At 32.0% G+C, this 23,048-nt stretch overlaps 1 protein-coding gene across 6 annotated transcripts in view; it reads left to right on the top strand.

Annotated features, from left to right (window-relative positions):
* The window catches only part of LOC145260440 (ras-related protein Rab-4B), a 235,647-nt gene that overhangs the window by 145,477 nt on the left and 67,122 nt on the right, over window positions 1-23,048 (top strand). For 3 of the 6 annotated variants that reach the window (XM_080118451.1, XM_080118449.1, XM_080118450.1), the window contains one exon: window positions 2,449-2,514. The exons of the other annotated variants lie outside the window; for them this stretch is intronic. In XM_080118451.1, coding sequence (XP_079974577.1) covers window positions 2,449-2,514 — 66 coding nt within the window. The remainder of the gene's footprint in view (window positions 1-2,448; window positions 2,515-23,048) is intronic. 6 annotated transcript variants of the gene reach the window in all.

The raw sequence follows: 23,048 nt of genomic DNA, 5'->3' as shown, positions 1-23,048 counted from the left end.
AATAAATAGTATATCTTGCCGTACTTAGGTATTGAGCACTCTTGCATTAGCCTCGTTAAAATTTCATTTGTTGCTGGAATTATATATATATATATATACAGTGATGATCATATTTATTGGCACGGTAAAATAAAAGTTAAATTTTGTCTAATAAATTCTAAAAAAGGGATTAAATTACAGAAAATAACAAAGTATATTATGTATTTTTAACTGGCCTTTCCGATGCAGCAATCGGATTTTAGAAAAAATAAATAACAAAGGAACAACAAACATAATTGCAAAAAACCCTTGTTCAAAATTATTGGCACGATTTATTTAATAATCAATTGTATAGCCTTTGGCCTTGATTACCTTCCTCAGTCGCTTTTCATAGTTTACAACCAAGTTGTTGCACTCTTCAGTAGTAATTTTAGCCCACTCTTCCTGACAATAATCCTCCAATTGAATAAGATTCTTAGGCTTCCTTTGCATTACCCTCAATTTTAATGTTCTCCATAAATTTTCAATTGGATTAAGGTCTGGGCTTTGTGATGGCCACTCCAAAACATTAATATGATTGTCCTCAAGCCATTTCTTAGTCAGTTTAGCCGAATGCTTTGGGTCATTATCTTGCATGAACCACTAACGACGACCAAGTGAGAGCTCTTTAGCAGAGTCTTTCAGGTTTTCATCCAATATTTTAACATAATCTTCCTTTTTTATGCTACCTGTGACCTTAACAAGTCGCCCTGGTCCAGAGGCAGCAAAGGATCCCCAAAACATCAAACTGCCTCCACCGTGCTTCACTGTGGGTATGGTGTTCTTAGGCAGGAAAGCTTCGCCAGATTTTCTGTAAATATAAGACACTTTATTATGGCCAAATAACTCTATTTTCGTTTCGTCAGTCCATAGAACACGTTTCCAGAATGCAACATCTTTATCAATATGACGTTTTGCAAAGGCTAGCCTTGCTTTCAGGTGCATAGGCTTCAATAAGGGAGTCTTTCTCGGACGACATGCTTTTAAACCAGCTCTCTTCAAAACTCTACCAACTGTATGTCGAGATACATTCACTCCAGAGGTGCTCTGTTCATCAACAATCTCCCCAACAGAGATCCTTGGGTTTTGTTTTACTTGTCGAACAATTTTCCGTTCATCTCTTGGGGAAAGAATCCTTTTTCTCCCTCTACCCTCTAAACTCATAACGTGGCCTTGCGATTTGAACTTGTTTATTATGGCTCTAACAATGGATTTGGGAAGGTTTAGCTTCTTTGAAATCTTATCATAACCCTCCCCATTGGTATGGCATGCTACAACAAGCTTCCTGACGTCTTCGCTGTGTTCCTTAGTTTTAACCATGGCGATTGAAAATTATCACTTATAATAGTTTAAATAAATCGCTATCTAAAAATTATCTGAAAAAAATTATTCACTGAATTAGCGTTAAACAAGCATAATATGGCTATAAAAAAGTTCAGAAAGCACGTAAACCGGAAATTGATTGATATTATACTGATACTAAAAGAAAAACAAAGCCGTGCCAATAATTTTGAACAAGGGTTTTTTGCAATTATGTTTGTTGTTCCTTTGTTATTTATTTTTTCTAAAATCCGATTGCTGCATCGGAAAGGCCAGTTAAAATACATAATATACTTTGTTATTTTCTTTAATTTAATCCCTTTTTTAGAATTTATTAGACAAAATTTAACTTTTATTTTACCGTGCCAATAAATATGATCATCACTGTATATATATATATATATATTCATTTGTAACCTGGAATTTTATATATATATATATATATATATATATATATATATATATATATATATATATATATATATATATATATATATATATATATATAATCTTTTGAATTTATACTTTTGAAATGTATTTCAGTCTTTTTGTTTTCTGACGAATCTTGGATAGGCTAAATATAAACTACAAATTTCATTTTGTTTGTACATTTTATCGATCATAAACAATAAAAAATGTAACATAAAGCTCTTTGTACTAGGATTCTTCATTATCTACAACAAAATATTTTGTATCTATTTTGGAAAGCCTATGGAGCTAACTTGTTTGCGAGATTACCTTGCTAAAAATTAATTACAGTCAAACTGAAATATATATTTCTTAGATTATAAAATAATATATTATGTATATATTTTTCCAAATTTACTTCAACACTGCTCAATACATGTGCAGAGCTTAGTAGTAATATACAAATATACCTATGGCAAGTAAGCTATGCAGAAACTTTTGTTTGATTCCTGATGATTTCCCTTGGGAATGAAACACAAACATTTTTGTGAATCTTATTTTTTCCATAAGTATATTTTTTCGTACTATTGCACATATATTAATCAAACTTTTTCTTCTTAACCTTTTTTTTTTTTTTTTTTTTTACTATTATTCTTACAGCTAGCCTCCGTTTTGAGAACTTTTCATGTTTCTTCTTCACAGATTGCAAGACAACAGATGATGATGGTTTGGGGTCACTTAGCACCCTCAGGATCCAGCTGGGAAAATGTGACCGCAATTTTAAATAATACTTTGCCTAAGCCTATCTTTAAAAAAAAAAAATCCCTGGGGCCATTTTCATAACTTTTGAGACAGAAATTAAATTAATTTATATAAAACAGATTTCATCCATTAATTAATTTATATAAAACAGATTTCATCCATTAATTAATTTATATAAAACAGCTTTCATCCTTTTTTTTATTTTTGTCCCCCACCTTTTTTAAAATCTAAATTTTACAGAAAACCATACTTTAAAAAAAGTCTTATTTTCAGACTTTATGCTATTGGTTAGATGAAACTGCTTTAATCAGAGTCCCGCTCCCCTCCTTTGAATACATCATGTTCTCCATAGTTTTAAATGGCCCAAGAGAAAGCTTCTTAAGCATTCATCAAATAGCTTCAAGGAGTTAAGACAGAAGACTACAGAGGATAATGCTTTTTCTGCTATTATGATATATATATATATATATATATATATATATATATATATATATATATATATATATAATCATTTATGTTAAGTTGAGGGGGAAAATGTGAGTGTGTGTCCTGTTTAAATGCTGATTTATTCAAGAATCTATTCAAAGACAACCTTTCTTCAAAGGAAAAAGGCATCACATTTCTAATATGAAGATTGATAAATTTGATTATTCACACTACTATTTACATCCTGGTTACCATTCACAATGTAAAGGTGATATTAAGAAAAAAATTACGAGTTATTAAAATCTACTCAGTCCTGACTTTTTTTTTTTTTTTTTTTTTTTGAATAAATTTGTTTTATTCTTTTTCGCCCCCAAGCAAGATATATTGCCACTTGGAACGTAAGGAGCTACTATTTGGGATAATGTCTAACGGAACTGTTAGTAGTTGAGATGCGAGATGTCTGCTCATGGTACATTTAAACCTTTGTGGGTTAGTGCAGCCAGGGAAGCAGGAAACAGAGGAAATTCTAGTATTCCGAGGGAATAAACTATTAGTGTACAAGACATTCTGGCATCTAGAGACCTCAACAATCAAGGGGCTAATAGAACGAGAGCAAGTTTCCCCTGTGTATTAAAAAAAAGTCAAAGGTTACATTTTTTTTTTTTTTTTTTTACACAGTGGTCACCACTTATCAAGGCCCGGAAGCCACTCAGGGATAGGGGTTATTGCGAGTACATTACGTTAGTGTGGAGATTTGATGAAGTGTTTACTTAAGGGGGCGGTTCATTAGGAATTTGTTAACGTTGGACTTGAAGACATCCAAGTTGTAGTCCGGTGGGAAGCAGGCAGAGGGAACAGAGTTCCACAGGCGTGCAGTTCTAAGAAAGAAGCTTTGTTCATGGAATCCACGTTTTGATTTAGGCACAGATAAAAAGTGGGGGAAATTTTTCACAGTGGATTCAGCTAGACGGGTGTTTTTCGTGAAAGATTGGCGAGGGGGGACCAGAGATTGGAGTTCAGACGAGCACCTGCCATGGAAATAACGATAAAACAAGGATAGGCTTGCAACGTCTCTTCTGTGGGAGAGAGGTTGCAGGGTAGATAAAAGGGCATCCCCCACTAAGCCACGGAGTCTATTTTGTACTCTGTCAAGGCAGGATAGGCTGTTTTTAGCAGATCCTGCGCAGATATGGCAGCAGTATTCCATCCTTGGTAAAAATCTGAGAATAAGATCTAAGATGATAAGTGTAGTCCAAGTAATACTTGATCATAACTGTCCATGGTCTGTAAATTTTTATTTCTATTTTTTTTTTTTTTCTGGGATTTTATCAAAGTATCAATCTTTCAGTTTTGAATCAAAAATATTCATGATAGATTTTTTTTACAAAAAATATATGACTAAAATTATGACCGGCCAATATACGACTGACTGCTCCTGCTGTTTGTCATATAGAAACAATGTGTAAATTTTTCTTGAATCAGCAAGAATCGATCATACATTTTAGTTGTGTTGAAATTTAGTTGTACATAACAAGCTTTTTTAAAAATGTATGACTAAATTATGTACAACTGTTTGCTCCTGCTGCTGATTTCCTATTAAAGCAACTTTGACACAGACAAACTACTGAGTTTGTCAGTGTGAAATATTGTAAAAATCTGTTGTGGTATTAAAATAAATAATAAAATGAATTTACTCCAAACTTTCAGTTGAGAGGTTATTTTTGACAAATATCTTCTTTTTTTTTTTTTTTTTTTTTTCAATTAATATAAAAAGTATTTATAAAAAAATTTTTTTTTTTTTTTTTTTAAATATTCTCTCTTAAGGCAAGAAGTGTGGATACATAAGTATTTATATAATGAAATCCTAAAGACTGAAACAATTATGTTCTCCAATTCTGTGTGCAATTTTTTATTTATTTATTTATTTTTTGTTAAAAATCTTTATAAAAAAATAAACAAGTTGATTTTTAAGATTAGTCGTGCTTTGGTTTTACTAATTATGCATGACTAAAAATTAAACACAATTTATGTACGTCTAATTAAATCCTTAAAGACTGTGACAATTATTTGGCACACTGTTTTGGGAAAAAAATAATTGTCTCAGTCATTAAGAGTTTAATTAGTCAAAGCAACTTCGACAGTTTCGAGTTAAATTTAAAAAAACAAAACAAACAAAAAACAAGCAGTAGTCGATAATAATGATAACTTAAAAAAGTATTTGAGAAAACTTTTTAAAAAATGCCTTTTTTTTTCTTTTTTTTTTTTTTTTGAGAAATGAATTGGAGTCACGTTATAAAACGGAGCTTTATGCAATATTATTTATTTTTAAAGAAAGAAGGAAGAAAAAATACAGAAAAGAATTACAAAAAAAGAAAAGAAAAAATAGTTATCTACTTGCCTCCCCACAAAGGCATTTAGACACTAATGTTTATATGTGGGGAAAAGTAGTTCTTCCAAAAGAGACACACGGAAACCTGGCCTCAGTCTTTATGGATTTCTACTTCTTACAAAGATTTTCTAGTGTTTACGTTGTTATTGTGTTACAACATTAAAATTTAAAAAAAAAAGGTCACTTGAAAAATTTAATTTGGCAAAAAAAATAAATAAATAAATAAATAAACTATAGGCTGAAAGTTGTGACTTTGACGAAATTCATTTTGTTTTTTATTTCAATAATAAAGAAATAAACTTGTTTATTTTATTTTATTTATTTTTTTATTTTTTTTTACAAAGATAAAAAAAAAAAAAAGTGGCACCCTGGATTGAGAAAAAAAATGTCTTGGTCTTTAAGAATTTACCAAATATAATCTCTTGACTACGTTTTATTCGTTTTATTGTTTATTTTAGTAACATAAGATTTTTTGTGCTGACAGACTCAGTAGATCGCCCATGTGAGAGGGAACATTTAATAAAAATCGGGAGTTTTCATTAGTAAATATCTTTTTAGGCATAGATTTCTTTTTATTTGCTAAAAATAACCTCTGGAAACTTCTGAGTACATTCGTTTTATTTTTTGTTACAAGATTGTTTTACGATATTTTATGCTGACGGACTCCTCAATCGCCTGTCTGGAGTTGCTTTAATTAGCAGCAGCGACAATTAGTGGTACATTAGTCGTGCCTAATTTTTAGTCATATATTTTTAGTAAAACCGAGAGTATTCAACTTCACTGAATCACTTGAATAGGCAAATCTTCATATAGTACTGTATGGATCAGAGTAGATTGCAGTCAGATGGAGCAATGTCTGAACGGGGGACTGAGTTTGTCAGAATTGCTGCACGCTTGCTCGATCTTATTGCTCGCACGTAGTTGGCAGAAGGTCGTACAGACTGATGGCCTTTATTTTGAAGAACGGTTGCTTCTAGGTAAATTCTTGTATAATAAATGATTATTTTAACATGTTGGGCATATTTTTCTTCAACCTTTTATTATTATTATCATCAATACAGTGATCTCCTGATTGATTTTGAACAAAGAATTTCTACATTAATGTGCCAAAATATTTTTGACATGGTTTTGGATTATTCAGACAGCTGTTATTGTCTTGGATGTTATTCTCACAACGTTTCAGCCGATGTAACCTCTAGCCTTCTTCAGATGCATCTTGTTGAATTCAGGAATCTGTACAGAATTTCGAATAGGACCTTTTATTTAATCCATGAGTGTAGCGTGGTAATGATGTTGACAGGCATAACAATAAGGGCATACGGTTGGTATCTGCTCCCTATAGGGAAGCAGTAACGTGCAAATCTGGAACGCTTCAGGTAAAGAATAATATGATTATGCAGATGTAAACAGTGTTGGGAATACAAGGTGGCAGAATAAAAAAGACGGGAGTTTTTTAGTTTTTGGATGCTGCCTCATTTGCATATGATTTTATTGTTGGTTAGAAGAGAAAAAAAAAAGGACTGCTGCTGCTGCTGCTTAGGTGAAAAAGCTAACATCTTCATTATAGGAAAAAGCGAGCATAAAATAATCCGACTCATATTTTCTTTTCAACTTAAAATAATTTATGTGACTGAAATAGGAATTAATTTCATAAAATACATCTTTCTGTCATGTCAATTATAAATAATCTTTCAGGTAGCTTGCTCTTGTTCCATTAGCCATGATTGGGCAGAAGTCTTAAGTAATTTGTAATTGTAGCAAGTTCACTTCACAAGAGAATGCAAAGGAAAACACAGAAGGAAGTTATAAAACTGAACTTGAGGGATAGATAATGACCTGACCAGAGATAGGTTACTTCAGAAGTCAATTTCTTAAAGCCGTCCAATGCATGCCAGCATGTAAGATGGACGTTAAACAAACATGATGATGATGCTCATACTAAGGATTGAATTTTCAACACACAAGATTGTCACTTATAACTGACTAGCATGGATATCCAGCATTGCCCGGGTTCACATTAAGTTCCGTTTGGGCACACCTGCCATACTGAGCAGTTTTTAATTATTATATGTCAACTCCATCATGGGTAACGTTGATACCCCCACTTAAAAATGGATAAAAACATGAAAATGTAGTTGCCCCAAAAAAGAAGTATGTGACAACCTCCCCATCAGATATTTTGGCAGAAGGGATACACAGAGAAGAAGCTATTCTCCGGATATTGAGCACTTTTTGTTGTTCGTGCACTGGAAAAAAACTCCCTCTCCTCTCCCAAAAATAAATAAATCAAAACAACTTATCTTTCAATCAAAATAGCAGGGAGTGCCTGTGTGACTGAAAAAAAATGAGTCATGGTGTCCGGGCTCAAACGTGAAATACAAAAGAGGGGAAGAAGGCAAAAATTTACAGCCAAACGCTTTTACTCACATGGCCATGAGTTCTTATGACATCATGACGTTGCAAAATAAGTATTTTAAACCTAGTTTTAGTTTCATACGCGTGCATGACTTACGAAGAAAGTAACGTGAAAAAGGGGACCCCCTCCCTTCCAAAAAGTGATTAAGTTGATCGCCATAGAATGAATTTTTAAAAAAACTTTTCACATATTATGCATCCGAGGCATTACCCATTCAGATGATACTAATTTTGATCTGGTTGGATGTGGATGACAAAAGTTTTAGCAGACATACAAATACACACAAACACACATCTCTCCTTTATATAATAGATTTCCACTTGTTTATGCCTAACAGAATTTCTCTGGATTGAATATAGGGTTCCGTTTGAAATTCCATAACGATTTCAGTTTGACAAGATGCATTTGAAGACCGGTCAGGGGTTACTTGAGCTGAAACATGAGAAAACATCCAAGATGAAAACAGTAGTGCAAATAATTAAAAAAAAATACAAAAATATCAATCTTCATTTCAAAAATTCTGAAACATTCTCAACATTATTGTATTTAATAATTAGAAATTTGCTTGCAATTCTGTTTATTCATGCTAATGTCCTCATCTTTTTGCATTCCTGCTTTTTACCGTTCCGTTCAATTGGAGATGAAGATGACGAATCAGAATCGGGAGTTTTCAACTTTTGTAAGAGTCGATAAAAAAAAAAAGTCATTCTCTTAACTAATACAAAGTGACCCCCTCCCCACTAAAAAACAAAGAAAAAAAAAAAAAAATCATTAATTTTGAAACACAGCTTCTAGACGTAAGGGATCATACTGTGGACTATATTTAATTTGATTTTGTTTTATGTAAAAAAGGTGTGGAAACCTTTTGTGAAAACTCGGATGCAACATGAATTAATATGAAATTTTCAGATTTCATTTTCTTTGAAATATTTTCTAGGGTTTTAGGGAGCATAATAAGAGTAAAACCTCCTAATTCAAATATTTCAGATTTGCATTGAATTTGATCCATGGTTATCAGACACTAATTAAGCAAGGATCACAGAATTTCAATTTCTTAATGCTTCCTTAAGCTTATGCGTTAAAATTGAGATATTCTTCAGAATCCAAATCATGTAATGGATTTTGATCAAAATTTGAATAAATATTCTAAATATGTGGTTTAGTATAATATCTTGGTTTTAATGTTTGTAAGGGAACATAAAATTGGTGCAAAAACTGTTTTATACAGAGAATTTTATCAGTGTTGGGATAAGTATTCTTCCAGTTTATGTGTTGTTTATATATTTAATATATTTAAATTTTCAAAATAATTTCTGACGAGGACGCATCAGACCGTCTGAAACGTACGTAAACGATTTCAATGACTTAAAAACATTATTACAATGATCCAAACATAATTCTCAATGAAAAACCAAGACACGGAATAATAAAATAATGTTAAAAAATACACATTGTTGGTGACTACTCCCTTATTTAAATATACATCTTTCTTTCGTTGGAATTTATTAACCCATTTTATATATACATATATATATATATATATATATATATATATATATATATATATATATATATAATGTGTGTGTATAATAATTATTATTAATCAGAAAATATTCTCGATTTCATCCTAAAACACTTTATGAAAGAATTTTTTCTGTCGATTCCAAAAATATGCATTTTTATGATAGACAAAATATCATAATCATTTATAAAAAGGTTTCATCAGTGTATATTTATCACAATGAAATTGAAGAAAAAAAATCAAAATGCAACCATATTCATTTAATTTATATATTATTTTTTCTTTACATTTCGACCAAAGCGAAATTCTTTAACTCCTTATATATAACTAGCGAGGGTATCCGGCGTTGCCCAGGTGTTTGGAGGTGTAAAAGAAAAAAAAAGTATTAGTAGGCAGACTTGAACCCGTGACGCGAAGGTGGAAAAGAAAGTGAAAGAAAACATGACATCTTACCGCTATGATACGAGGCCATAGGAAGTGAAAAGCGTTCAAATTTAGTGATGTCAATCAAAAAGTTGGCTGGAGGCCAGATCAGCTTTCCGCCATTTGATTTATTTGTTTCCCCACGATGTTGGGGAAAACCAACTCACCACAAAAAAGTGAGTGTCCGAATGAATAGCAGTTGTCTGATATGAGGGGTTTCTCCCACAGTGATCAAAGCTAATTGCTTTCTGGACGTCCTGGCAGGAAAGGCCAAGAAGCTGCCTTTGCTTTTGATTTAATAGAGGGCTGTACGAACAAATTTATCTTTAGTTGACCTTTGACAACTAAATATTTTCGTTTATTAGCCAAATAGAAAAGTTACTAGCCAAACTCATGTGATTTTTAGAATATGACAGCTTCATTCCGTGACAAGAACGTACATCATAAAGATTTTTCTGTATTTTTTTTTTTTTTGTAAATAAGTGTAATTTTAAATATGCACTGAATTTTATGTTGAGAATCGAAGGTATAAACATTTAAATTTCTTCAGATGTTTTTTAAACAGCCTTCATTAAAAAAAGAAAAGAGTATATTGTTCTATTAAACCTTTTATTGTTTTAAATGTTGAAAAGATGAACTTTGGAAGATTGTCGATAAAAAAAAAACACAATCGCCAAAAGTGTTTTATTATTTCTAGTTGCCACTTGCAAAAAAAATCTCTCCCAAATGCGACTGTTTCACTCGCAATGTAAAGCCCTGTAATATACATTTGCTTGGAGTCAGTAGAAAGCAAAATTATGGATCAAATGTTGGAGGAAAATACTTTTAATCTTCATTCCGTGGTGCTGAGTGACAGTTCACTTCTACCAGTCAGTCACAGTATTCAGTCTCATAGAGCAGGCCTAGTAGTATGCATTTAAGCAAACAACAACAACATCCTTCTCAATTTTATTCTTACTTGTAAATCTTCGAAAATGAACACTGAAACTAGGTCAAACTGTCAGTCAGCATTTGATGTTTTTTTTCTTCTCTTTTTAATCTTGGTTTCTTTCTCTTAAACTAGTTGCAAAAGTTTACGTATGAATGAGAGAAGTAAGGGTCAGTCAGAAAAAGAGGCATGTTCAAAAAGCAACATGATAGAATGAGACAAGTTTTAAAAGAAAGGAAGATGTTGCATGCAGTTTTATTAACTTTCTTATTCATGGTCCCTGGGCAATGCCTTGTAGGTCTGCTAGTAGTTTTTATTTCAACATTCAAGGATGCGCACAGTCTGTCAAAGAAGAAAGGTTTCTAGTAGTTTTGTTGATCATCAATGGGGTGTTATAAGTAGGATTTTTTGTAAAAGCCATACCAGGAGTCAGATTTGTTTTTTCAGTCAACTTCTTGCCTCTTGTATATTAGATAATATTATTTTTCATATAATATTTATTTTTTTATTCTTTGATTGATTTGTCATCGCTGGCCATTCCATGGTGAATACAGATCACAATAAATGAACCCTGATTGTGTACTGCATGACAGCTCGCTTCTGCCAGTCAGACATGGTAATCAAGGTCCTGAATATGACCTTAAACTATATCCGATGGTGAGGCCCCAGCTTGCAGGCTTTCGGGAGTGTGGAGCCACCCCTTAATTGCCATTGCTCCCAGGTCCACTCTGACCTGGAGTGGTAATACCTGTTAGAGTTTCAACTATGGATTAAATAGAAACCGACTTGGGAAAAGAAAAACCAAATATATTCTATTGAAATTTTTTCTTCAAAATCACTGGATTCGGCATTAAATAACCTGAAAAGGGTTGATATGCCATAAAACAACCCACCAAACCAACATGGCAATCAATCTGATCTCTGACCCATAGAGCAAGCCCATTGGTATGCTGCTGTAGAACAGGTTAGCTTTGATATCCAGATCGATCATCTTATTGTTGGACGCCTCCATGATTTAGGTGAAAAATATATTTGAAATTTTATTTCATCAAGATTAGCAACACATGGGTAGAGAATTTAAAATAATTGAATTTTATTTGACCTACTTACACAATGTTTCCATAGCATGTTTTATAATCTTGACATCAATGACCACCATTCATTAAGGCGACGTGTTAGATTGTCTTACTCGATTATTGTAGGCAAGACTCCTCAGCTACTGCAAACAAATATATCCCTTTTTGGGATATATCGCACAAAAAAAAATATCATTTCCAATTGATTTCATTAAATTTCATATTTAATCCAATCAACAATTTTCGTTTTCATTACTCTTATACCTTAGAGAGAATTGGAGAAGCTAACCCATCAACAGCCGAGAGTTCTCTTCCTGCCACCAATGACACTGTGAAAAAATCTAATTAGAGTTAATTTTTCAAATTTCAACTCTATTACTCTTCCTCTTCTCTATTTGGTAAACGATTTCCCTCAGTTGAACGTTACTTAAGGAAAAAAATTTCCATAACATTAATAACACGAGTTGATAAGACATCAGTCTGCTAAGATATGAATCCAAGTTCAATTCCCATCTGAGGATGTGAAATTTTTTTTTTTTTTACATTAAATCATCTTTTTAAATAACCTTTTTTCTTTCATAGAGTAAGAGAGAAAATATATGGTCGACATATTAATTTTTTATGTTTATTTATAACGCAAATAACATTTAGTTTGCAAGCAAAGAAGTCTTATTTTAGTCACATAAATTATTTATGAAAATAAAAAGACTCCTGAGCAATGCCAAGTAGAGACAGCGAGTAGATAATATATTACAGGTTTAATCTCATAAATTACATCTTTGCATTTCTTCAGAGATCTTTATCAGACAGTGTAGCCACCTTCATTAACTGAAGTTGGCACCTCAAGAGGAGACAGGTCTTGAATTATTATTTTTTCTTTTTGTATTAATGAAACACTGCTTATCAAGGCCTAATGACTACTCGAGGATAGGGATTAATAAGTTTGTTAGGTGGATGATGAAACAATACATTGAGGAGTGGAAACGATGGTTGAAACTGGGTAGCATTGAATTATTTAAAAGGATGGCTCAACAAGAATTTAACATTGAACTTGAAAATGACTATGTTGCAGTCAGTTGGGAAGCAGCTCTATGTTATTGCATTCCACAAATGGGTGATTCTTGTAAAGAAACTCTGCTTATGGCAGTTATGTATAGCTACAAGTACAGAGACTGAAAGGAAAATTATTTACAATGGTTGTAGCTAGACAAGTTTGGGTTTTGAATATTTTATGGATGGGTGGGTGTGGTAGAGATTGGAGTTTAGTTGAGCACCTACCATGAAAATAAAAATAAAGTAGAGAAAGATTAGCAACGTTTCTTTTGTGGAACATCTTTGATTAGATTTCAAAGTCGATTTTGTACTCTGCCAAGACGGGAAAGAGTGGCACTTCCCCAAATGTGACAGCATGCATTTGAGTGACCGCCGAATGAATGCAACGACCATAATGAGGATTTTAGTAAAAATAAATTTACAAAGTTGTCATACATACAAACATTTTGATCTGCAAAGACCTATGGCATAGTGGATAAGGTACTTGGTAAAATCCAGTTGTAAAAGTTACTCTTCTGGAGATTAAAGGTTCAATCCTAAGTGCAAGTGACACTGAGGACTTCTACCCAGTCATGTCTGATGAAATAAGAGCATGCTACCCTAAAGTGTTCCGATTGAAATGCCGTGCAGATTTTAGAGTTTGACAGAAAGATTCCCAAGTTTGACAAGATGCACCTGAAGAAGAACAGAGGTTACATCGGCCGAAACGCTGTGAAAATATCACTCAAGATGAGAACAGTAGTTTGAAGAATCCAAATAATACGAATAATCAATCCTCAGCTAAAAAATTCAGAAACGTTTGCTTAATCAAAAGGGGGGGGGATCTCCAACTTTTTTTTTCTGAGAAACATAAATCTGTGTCTGATGAATTATTTGATGAATTTCCACCGTTCAACGAAATACGTGTAAGACACACCATATTAAAATAAAACACTATGAGTGAATGTGAAATAAATACATCTTTGGCTTTTGGAATATCTACTACCGATATATATATATATATATATATATATATATATATATATATATATATATATATATAATGAATAAATGGCAAAAGTCTATATTCCAAAATGGCGTAATATAAGCAAACAATAAGGTAATTGCAACTTCTCTTCCAATTTTCAGATTTTTTAATCATGCCTAAACGCATTTTATTTTCTTTTGGTGGATTGATAGTTGCTATTTCTTCTGATGGGTTGAGGGCAAAATAGATTCATTGATTGATATAATTAAGTGATTGATTTTGTGCTACGAAACGGATACTGTCAAGAATTGTAAATGTCAATTGAATTAAAGGAATAAATTGTAAGATGGTCAATATCATGAAATTTAGAATATAGACATTTGTCATTTGTTCATTATATTCTCTGTAATTACATTGAGCTTATTAAATAAGGATTGGTATAGTTAAAAAGGAAATATAAGTGAATAAACAATATTTCCACAGTAAATAAATAAATAAATATATATATATATATATATATATATATATATATATAATTTTTAATACTTACAGACACTAGTGTTTCATCCTTTTGGGAATCATCAATGCAGGGAATCTCTGATTTTATATATATATATATATATATATATATATAATCAGTATATTTTTTACTTCAAGTTGCATATTATGACAAAAAAAAAACTTGGATAACCGATATATGAGTGTCTTAAATATCAAAATAATTATAATTTATGTTTTTATCTTTTTTTTCCGTAAAATGAGTATGCAAAACTATTGTATTAGGGGAATTCATTTTACATGTCCCAGGACGGATATTCTTCTAGTCTGCGTATGTATGTGTATATGCATAAATTTTTTAGATGTACACACAAATATTTAACTGATATCGTCTTAAAAATATTTCACAATGATGCCCTTTATTTGCATCTCCTCATGTGAAAGGTTTAGGCCAGGTCAGTTTAATGTGAAGTGTCCATCATCCCGAGACACTCGAAGCGAATTAAATAGAAATAATATCAGTAAATCTTTGACACTCTTAAATTCTGAATGTTACACAGACATCATGGAATGGCATTGAACTTCCTCTTTTTAAGTAATAGACGAAATACTACTCTATTGGTGGGGAGTGGGGTGGATCTCTCCAAGAAGTTGGCCATAATATATTATTTTTAAAGGGACAGGTAAGTATGCACTTGTAATAGAAGGTTCAAAAGCAGTTAATTCTGGGTAGTTTATTATTCGCCCTGCTATACCGTGCCTCACCATTTTTTTAAAGGTAGAATATGGTAAATTTTAATTAGCTGATGGATTGCTTTTTATGCCTTTGGGGAACTGAAGAAATAAAAGCTTGAACAATCGCCTTGAAAGCCGCCTTTTTTTTTTTTTTTTTTTACATTTCGATATTCTTATATAATCATATACTTAGTTGTATGCTTTTATTTATCACTAGCCTGAATGCCCGGCGTTGCCCGGGTGTTTGGAAGTGTGTGTTGAGCCAAAAATAAAAAAAGTGGTAGTAGGCAGGCTGACAGACTTAAACCCATACCGCAAAAGAGGAAAAGAATGTGAAAAAAAGCAAAAAAAAGTCACGTCTTTGCCGTTGTGTCCATTGCAAAACCGGAAGTGGCGAAGGTTTAAATTAAGACTAGTCAATCAAAAAGAGGGGATGACTTTCGAAAATATCAGTGAAAAAAGCGACCCCTCCTTGTAAAAAAAAGTGCCCAGTTGAGGGTGAAGGAATTAATGTTTTGGGCCAATTTTTCGATATTTATCGTCCGAAGGGTGAAGCTTAAAAACGATATCGATCTCGTGAAAATCCGTCGCCTCTGTCAAAAGTTTTAGGCAGAGATACAAACATACATACATTTAAACAGACAGGTGAGATGTATATTATAGATTAGTCTTTTTGTTGTTGTTGTTGTTTTTTACTCACTAGGAATTCTCACACAGGTCATCCTTAGATATTACTCACTGATAGTAACCAGTGGTGTTCCCTGGAGTCTAAGTGACAACAAGTTTCCCTAGATTTTCTGTTCACTACACCTCTTTTGATAATCTTTTGCAAATCACTTTATACTTCGATAACCATTACAAAGTACTTTGCATTATTGCAACAGCTGTTTACCATTGATTTATTTTTTATTGATAATGACCATTGGTCTTCTTGGGAAAGCCTCCAAAGTTCCAGTACTCTCTGCACACCCTTTCAATGGAAATATGGTTGGTGTTATCCCTCCTCAGTCTGTCCATCCACGTTGACCCTTCACAATCTTTTTTGTGTAACACCAACCGAGGCTGGTATGTGCATGTTTTTTTTTTTTTTTGTTGTTGTTTGTTTGTTTTTTGGGGGAGGGGGTATTATTATTATTATTATTATTATTATTATTATTATTATTATTATTATTATTATTACTATATTCTTTAAATTCTCATCTTTTTATTCTTACTGTATTATTCCTATTTTTCTTATTATTCTCATTCTTCTTCTTCTCCTTATTATTATTATTATTATTATTACTATATTCTTTAAATTCTCATCTTTTTATTCTTACTGTATTATTCCTATTTTTCTTATTATTCTCATTCTTCTTCTTCTCCTTAATATTATTATTATTATTATTATTATTATTATTATTATTATCATCATCAGTCTTATTCTTATTCTTCTTATTCTTATTTTTCTTATTCTTCGTATTCTTTTATTCTTGTTCTTTTTCTTATTATTCCTGTTTAGATTATTCTCATTCTTTTGATTCTCATGACCTTTGCTAAGTGCCACCAATGGCTAAAGTAAACAAAGAGACCAAATCAAAATGGCCTTTCATACGATCGACTATATTCCTCAGAGTAAATCCTGTCTTTATTCTGCTTTCTTTATCTTGGTTGAATAAACACACGCACGCCCCCCCCCCAAAAAAAAAATGAACCTTTTTAATACAATTGAACTAATTCTTAAAATGGTACATTTTCATTGCTAGACTAGACATAAAAAATTATCACATCCACTTGAATGAAAGAAGCGCAATTCTATTTATTAAGGTGCATCCAAGCATCTCAATATGAGGCTCTGTCGTTTGTCACATTTAATTTTCAAATAGCAATTTCACCGCAAAATGCACAGATTGAAATAGACATATCTGAAGAATACTTGTTCCTGTTTTTCTTTACTGGACTATGTTTTTAGGATCAATGTGTAGTGTCTGTCACTCCCACGAGGCCATCCTATTAAGCATTACCTTCTCTAGAAGGAGGAAGTAATGCATGGAACACCATATTCCTGGAAGAGTATCTGATATACTTATTTTTGTTTCCAATCAAAAGTTCCTCTTTTTCAGGAAGTTGGATTTAACCCCACATTAAAAACAGATATTGTGTACTATAATTGCGATGACTAGTTCTCATTAGTTCACCAAAGTTAAGTGATGTGTGGCCTAGTCAGTACCAGATGGATTACCTTTTTGGAATGCTAGGCATTGTGTGTCATCTTCCCATGACCATTTGATATTCCTTATAAACTTCCTTTTCCAGAGGAAGCCAGCCTAACCCACCCAAGGCTGATATCACATCAGGTATTACCATTTTTTTATTTTTTTGTATGAGGTGGGAGGGGAGGGATCCTGTTGCAGATAAAGTACTGACACACCCTTCCCTTATACAATGAACTATTCAGTGCTAGTAATACATGCTAAAATATAATTTAGTTCTGGGATTTAATTATGTTCGAAAAAAAAGTTCTGTTCTAATTGTAACTAGTTGTAATTTAAAATTAACTGAGCAAGTCATCGATTTTTCTCTCTCTTTCTCTCAGCTTACTGTATGCTGATTCAACTACTACATTAATATTTGTTAATGTCTATGTGAACATAAAGAGAAAGAGTGTCTCTTTTTTTTTTTTTTTGACCATTGCCATCTAATTTACCTGGTGTCTCTACAGACCACAAACACGCATGTAAATTATATGACAAAATAACAAGTCTCTATTTCTATATTATCCATAAGGATGTAAATCGAAGTACAGTTATTTGTAATTATGCTAGGAGAATATCCTAACAGACATGTTACAGTTTATGAATTTCCAAAAGAAAGTAAAGTAGAATAAATAGTGATGATGGTTATGACCCAACGGGTCACGGATACGTCTACTAGATTTATTATACTTAAATAGATCCATTTTTTTTAATTCACAGTTGCTTTTAACAGAATTATATCACACAGTGGGATGAGCCATGAACTTTACAAAGGCCATAGATAAGCACCCCTGCTCTATCTTAACTCTACGTTTGGCATTGTTAATTCTATTCTAAATTCTTCTATTACATGACCTAACTCAACCATCGAAGAATCTACATTTTTCGATGGTTTTCCAAAATAGCCAACAAAGTAGAAAAAAGCGTGGAAAAAATAAATACACAACAAATAAATGTTCCTATTTACAATGCCTCCCCACAGGACAGAGTTAGACACCAGGGTCATTTTTTAATGTAGAGAAAAGGAACAAAAATAAAAATTGTCTCAATCGTGAAGGATTTCTCCTCCACTGACAGAGAACAAGAAATTGAAGTGCAGCATCTGAAGAACAGATACTACACTTTGATCTTGTCACCAAAGGCAAGATAAGTAACTCCTTTATCTACCTGGATTAGATTTTTTTTTGTGAGTTTTAATTTATTTTAAAGTGTCTTTTTATTTATAATGTAAGGTAGCGCAAAGCCTGTCGAGTTACAAAAAATAGCAAAATAAAAACAAAAAAAAAACAAATAGTGGCTTAATTCAAGTCGTGAGAATCGATCAAAATTTGAAAATCAAACAAAATACAGGTGGAACATTACATTTTCACATGATTGGTGGTGACATTTATTGAATGTGTTTCTATCAGTATTTTGTTTTAAGATGAACTTGTTTTGTATGTTTTTTTTTTGTTTTTTTTTTACCTATCTTTTATATTGTTGGCTATTATTGAAAATTAGCCCTTTTTTCTTTTTATATATGGGGACATTTTAAGCATCAGCGAAACCATATAGATGATACTGAAGCAACTTTTCGGTATTTGGCAAATTATCCTACCTTTAACTTCAAAAATGTTGCTACCAAGTCGTGCATAACACTCATGTCTTCATCTTCACTGCATATTCGTTTATTTAGGTATAATCAGGCTAACACATCAATTCTCATTAGATCATCAAAGTTAAGCATTGTTAAGCCTGGCCAATACTAAAATGGGTGACCATTTGGGAATAATAGGTGCTGTATATATTCTCCACTTATCATGGTATTGTTTCTAGTCATCCTAAACTTCTCTTTCCCACTGGAATAAGGCAGTACCGATTCAGGAGAGATGTGATTGGAATTGTGCAACCCTTGCTTCACAGTTACATGCACAAGCACTCTTATAAGAGTATCCATTGTCTCTCGAGACAGAACGGGCGATTTAAGATCACACTGTTTGCAACAGATTTCTGTTGAAATACCTAATTTTGAGGATTCTGATGGTTTTTCTTTTTTCAAGGTGGAAGTCTGCTAATAATTTGATGCCTTTTATCACTTTGTCGAGCCATGTCAGCGTTAACCGTCCTGATGGTCGCCTGTAAAGTTTTATAAAGATTTGATGTGCAGATGTTTCTGGCAGCAATTTCATTAAATGGGCGAACGCTCATACGTATTTTCTTATTTAGAAAAAGTGTTTTAGTCGTTTTATTTATTTATTATTATTATTTTGTTGTTGTTGTTTATTCTTTTAATTTTTAAACAAATAATACTTATTAATTTTCTTTATTAAATAAATATTATGTTCCATGCATTCAAAAGGATTTTCAAAGAAAGGTATTTTTTTTTTTTTTTTTTTTTACAATTGATTATTCCGTTTTGCCTGGTCTTCATTCTTGGAAATATGGTATCTATCCTAATCATACATGAAGATTTTATTTTTATATATATATATATATATATATATATATTCGCAAAATCAAGACAACCAAATATAAAATGAGAACATCATATGTTGTATTTCCTTATGCGTTACAATTGTTTCGTAACCATTTGGACAAGTTCAAATACATCATTTAAAAATATTCCAAAAATATATGCATGTTCGATTATGAAAACTGATAATCATGAAGCTTAATTAATTAAATCAATTAATTTTGACTTTGATTTTATTGGTATATGAACATTACCGAATTTTAATTAAATTATATTAAATTTTTTTTTAATATTAATTATATATATATATAATTCTTCTAGTTCGAGTGTGTGAAAAGAAATCCAATAGAGTGCTTGATTATTGGCTTAAGAGGATAATATTTATTCATAAAAAAGAAATGTACAGGATTTCCCCGAGAAATTTAAATATGATGTGAACAAACATCTTGCTACCCAATTTCCTATCCAGGTTGTCACCTATAAATCTGTCCTGGATCGCAATAACCTCTTCCATTTTCAGAGGCAATGTTTTATTTGGTGGTGAATAAAAGTATTTATTTTATTTTATTTTTTTTAAATACTGCACTTTTGTGAGAAAGAGATCAACCAGCAAGGAAACTAAATGGACAAGGATCACCTATTAGTTCATCTATCCAAAAATTCCTGAGGTGAAAAAAAAAAAAGACAGGAAGTGAAGCCAAGCAACCAAAATGGAACGCTGGGTATTATTGAAGGGAAGATTGTTTAAAATGGTCAATATTATAGCCTAATACTTATTAAACTTAGTTAATATTGACCATTTTAAATAACAACAATCATATAATAATTCTATGAACAGGGTCTTTTTTTTTTAAAACATAAAATAGTATACTCGAAAAATAGAAAAAAGGGTTTTTGGCCTTCGGGTCAGGATCAAAGTGTAGTATCTATCTAATGTTGCACTTCACTTTTTTTCACTTCATTTTTTGGTCTCAATTAGTGGAGGAGAAAACCTTCATGACTGATACAGTTTTTCTTTTTGTTACTGACCAGAGTGTCCCTTTTTGAGGAGCTGGTTTTCCCCCACATTAAAAACTGACCTTGTGTCTAATTCAGCCCTCGTGGGGAGGCAATAAACAAACAAAAAAGAAGAAAGAAATAGTATACTCGACATACTAAGTGTTCGATCTTGTTTTTTTTTTTTTTTCACTTCTTTTTCTTGTGTGTTATTTATGTATTATTATTTTTGTTTCTTAAACAATTAGGTCATCCCCATTTCAACTGGTTTCCTTGCTGGTAGATTCCTTTCTGAGGAAGCAGTATTAAAAAAAAATTGTTCTAAGTCCTGTGCGTTTCTTTTATAAATGATCAAAACAAGAATATTCGTTCTAGGATGGGTAAAATGAATTAACCAAACAGAATAGCTTTGTACCATGTTTATATCCACTCATAAAAATTTTAATCAAGATATACAGGGTGACCCCAAAAAAAGCAAAAGCTAAATGGAGGCCATCTAGAACATATGCTGTAGAACGGAGAAAAAAAGGCCAAAAACCCTAGTGTTTTGATGTGATGTTTTTGAATATAATAAACTAGTTATGACCAAAGTTTCATTTCATTCGGACAAAACACTAAGCAACGGGGCCTAATTAGAGTTAGGGCCCGTTTTTTTTGGGGGGGTCACCCTGTATTACCACTAAGCTTTATGTCTAGAGTCCTTATTCAAATTTTGATCAAAATCCATCACATAAATTTTATTCTAGAAAACCTCTAAATTATAGAGAAAAGAAGAAAATAAAATTCAGGGAATCTTGCTTAATTCGTGTCTTAATAACTTTAAATCAAATTCAATGCAAATCTGAAATATTTTAATTTTCGAATGAAACCTTTAAAATGCTCCAAAAAACTGAAATTTGGGAAAAATTTAGTAATTATTGTTTAGTACCTTTTTCACAAAGGGCTCTCAATTTTTACAAAAGATTTCCATCTTCTTTTAAATAAAACTAAATCAAACTAAATATTGCCCACATTACAAAGCTATACGCCTAGCAGCTGTGTTCCAAAATTCATAATTGATTAATTAGTTTACAAGTGCATCCTGTACATACAAATATATAAATATACCTAACTTTTACATAAACCGTGTCAATCGCTTCATTGAAGGTCAGTTTTTTGGGTTTTTTTTAATTTGGAAATTAATATAAACCATAGAGAAGTGAAAAGTTTGTACACTGGAAGAGCATAACAAGGTGCGTTATTTCCATAATGTTGGTGGAATTTTCAAATATATTTTTTAAATTATGGTCACTTTTCTGTTTTCAGATAATATTAACTGCTCATCGCTTTACTGCAAGTAAATGTATATTTTAGTTAATAAAACGATATTATCGCTTCATAATTCTACTTTAATGAAACAAAGAACAAAAATCAATAATAATATTAACAAAAACAAAGGACGACATTCCTATTGATTATGTTAACGAAACCATTTACTCGTCAACATAAATTCCATTTTTCAAAATGACATTGAACTCTTATCAATGGATAAAGTCAGCGGATTTGAGATGTTATACCACCAGCAACTTCCGTAATCCTCCTCCGAAGTGCACCTTTCAGAAAAAATTGAACTCCTCTTTCATAAACTTATATATATATTTATAATTGATCAGAGCTGTGCAATAGGGTTGAGATCTGAAGAATAAGGTGACCATGTCATCATGAGATTATCTCCACTGATGCATAGAGATCTTAGAAAGGCTGTCATAGTCTTGGCTAAATGGGATGGGGCATTTTTTAGCATGAAATCATTTGGCGGCGATACAACAATGGGAAATCATCAAACAGTGGCGATAAATACACATTTAAAAATGCAGTATAAGATTGGCTTGTCAGTTTAGCACCTTCTGGCACTTGAAAACATCCAATTAGTGCATTGCAAATTATTCCAGCCCAAAATATGACACCTCCACCTCCCTGTTGGCAACGAAATCAATGAGGGGTAGGAACTTCAAGAGGTTTCCAAACTTTGGCCCATGTATCTTGTCGATTAAAGGTTGCTCTGGCCTCATCGATGAAAAGGACATTTTGGAAGTTTGTTTTCATGTATTTTTTAGCCCAATTGCTACAGTTTTCTTTATGGATTTTGTTTAAAATGATGGACTTCATGTTCCTTGCAATATCATTCAATATATATTATAGTAGCAGGCAATCATCCTTTTCTTGGCATTTTGGAGATTTGGAATAAAACGATAAACAGTTAAAATTACATTAAAATAGAAAAGTCATCATAACTTAAAAAATATATTTGGAAATTCCACAAAAATTATGGAAATAAGTGGGTAATTTATATCAATTATTTTCTCACTTGATCATCCTTCGTGGTGCCTTTGGTAATTATTGGCGATGTTCATGGTGGAAACGCTTCTCTTTGTATTTTTATTTT

This window comes from Euprymna scolopes, chromosome 36 (assembly GCF_053919585.1).
Source record: "Euprymna scolopes isolate OS-2025 chromosome 36, ASM5391958v1, whole genome shotgun sequence".
Taxonomy (NCBI): Eukaryota; Metazoa; Mollusca; class Cephalopoda; order Sepiida; family Sepiolidae; genus Euprymna; species Euprymna scolopes.
This window is presented reverse-complemented; position numbering and strand designations above follow the sequence as displayed.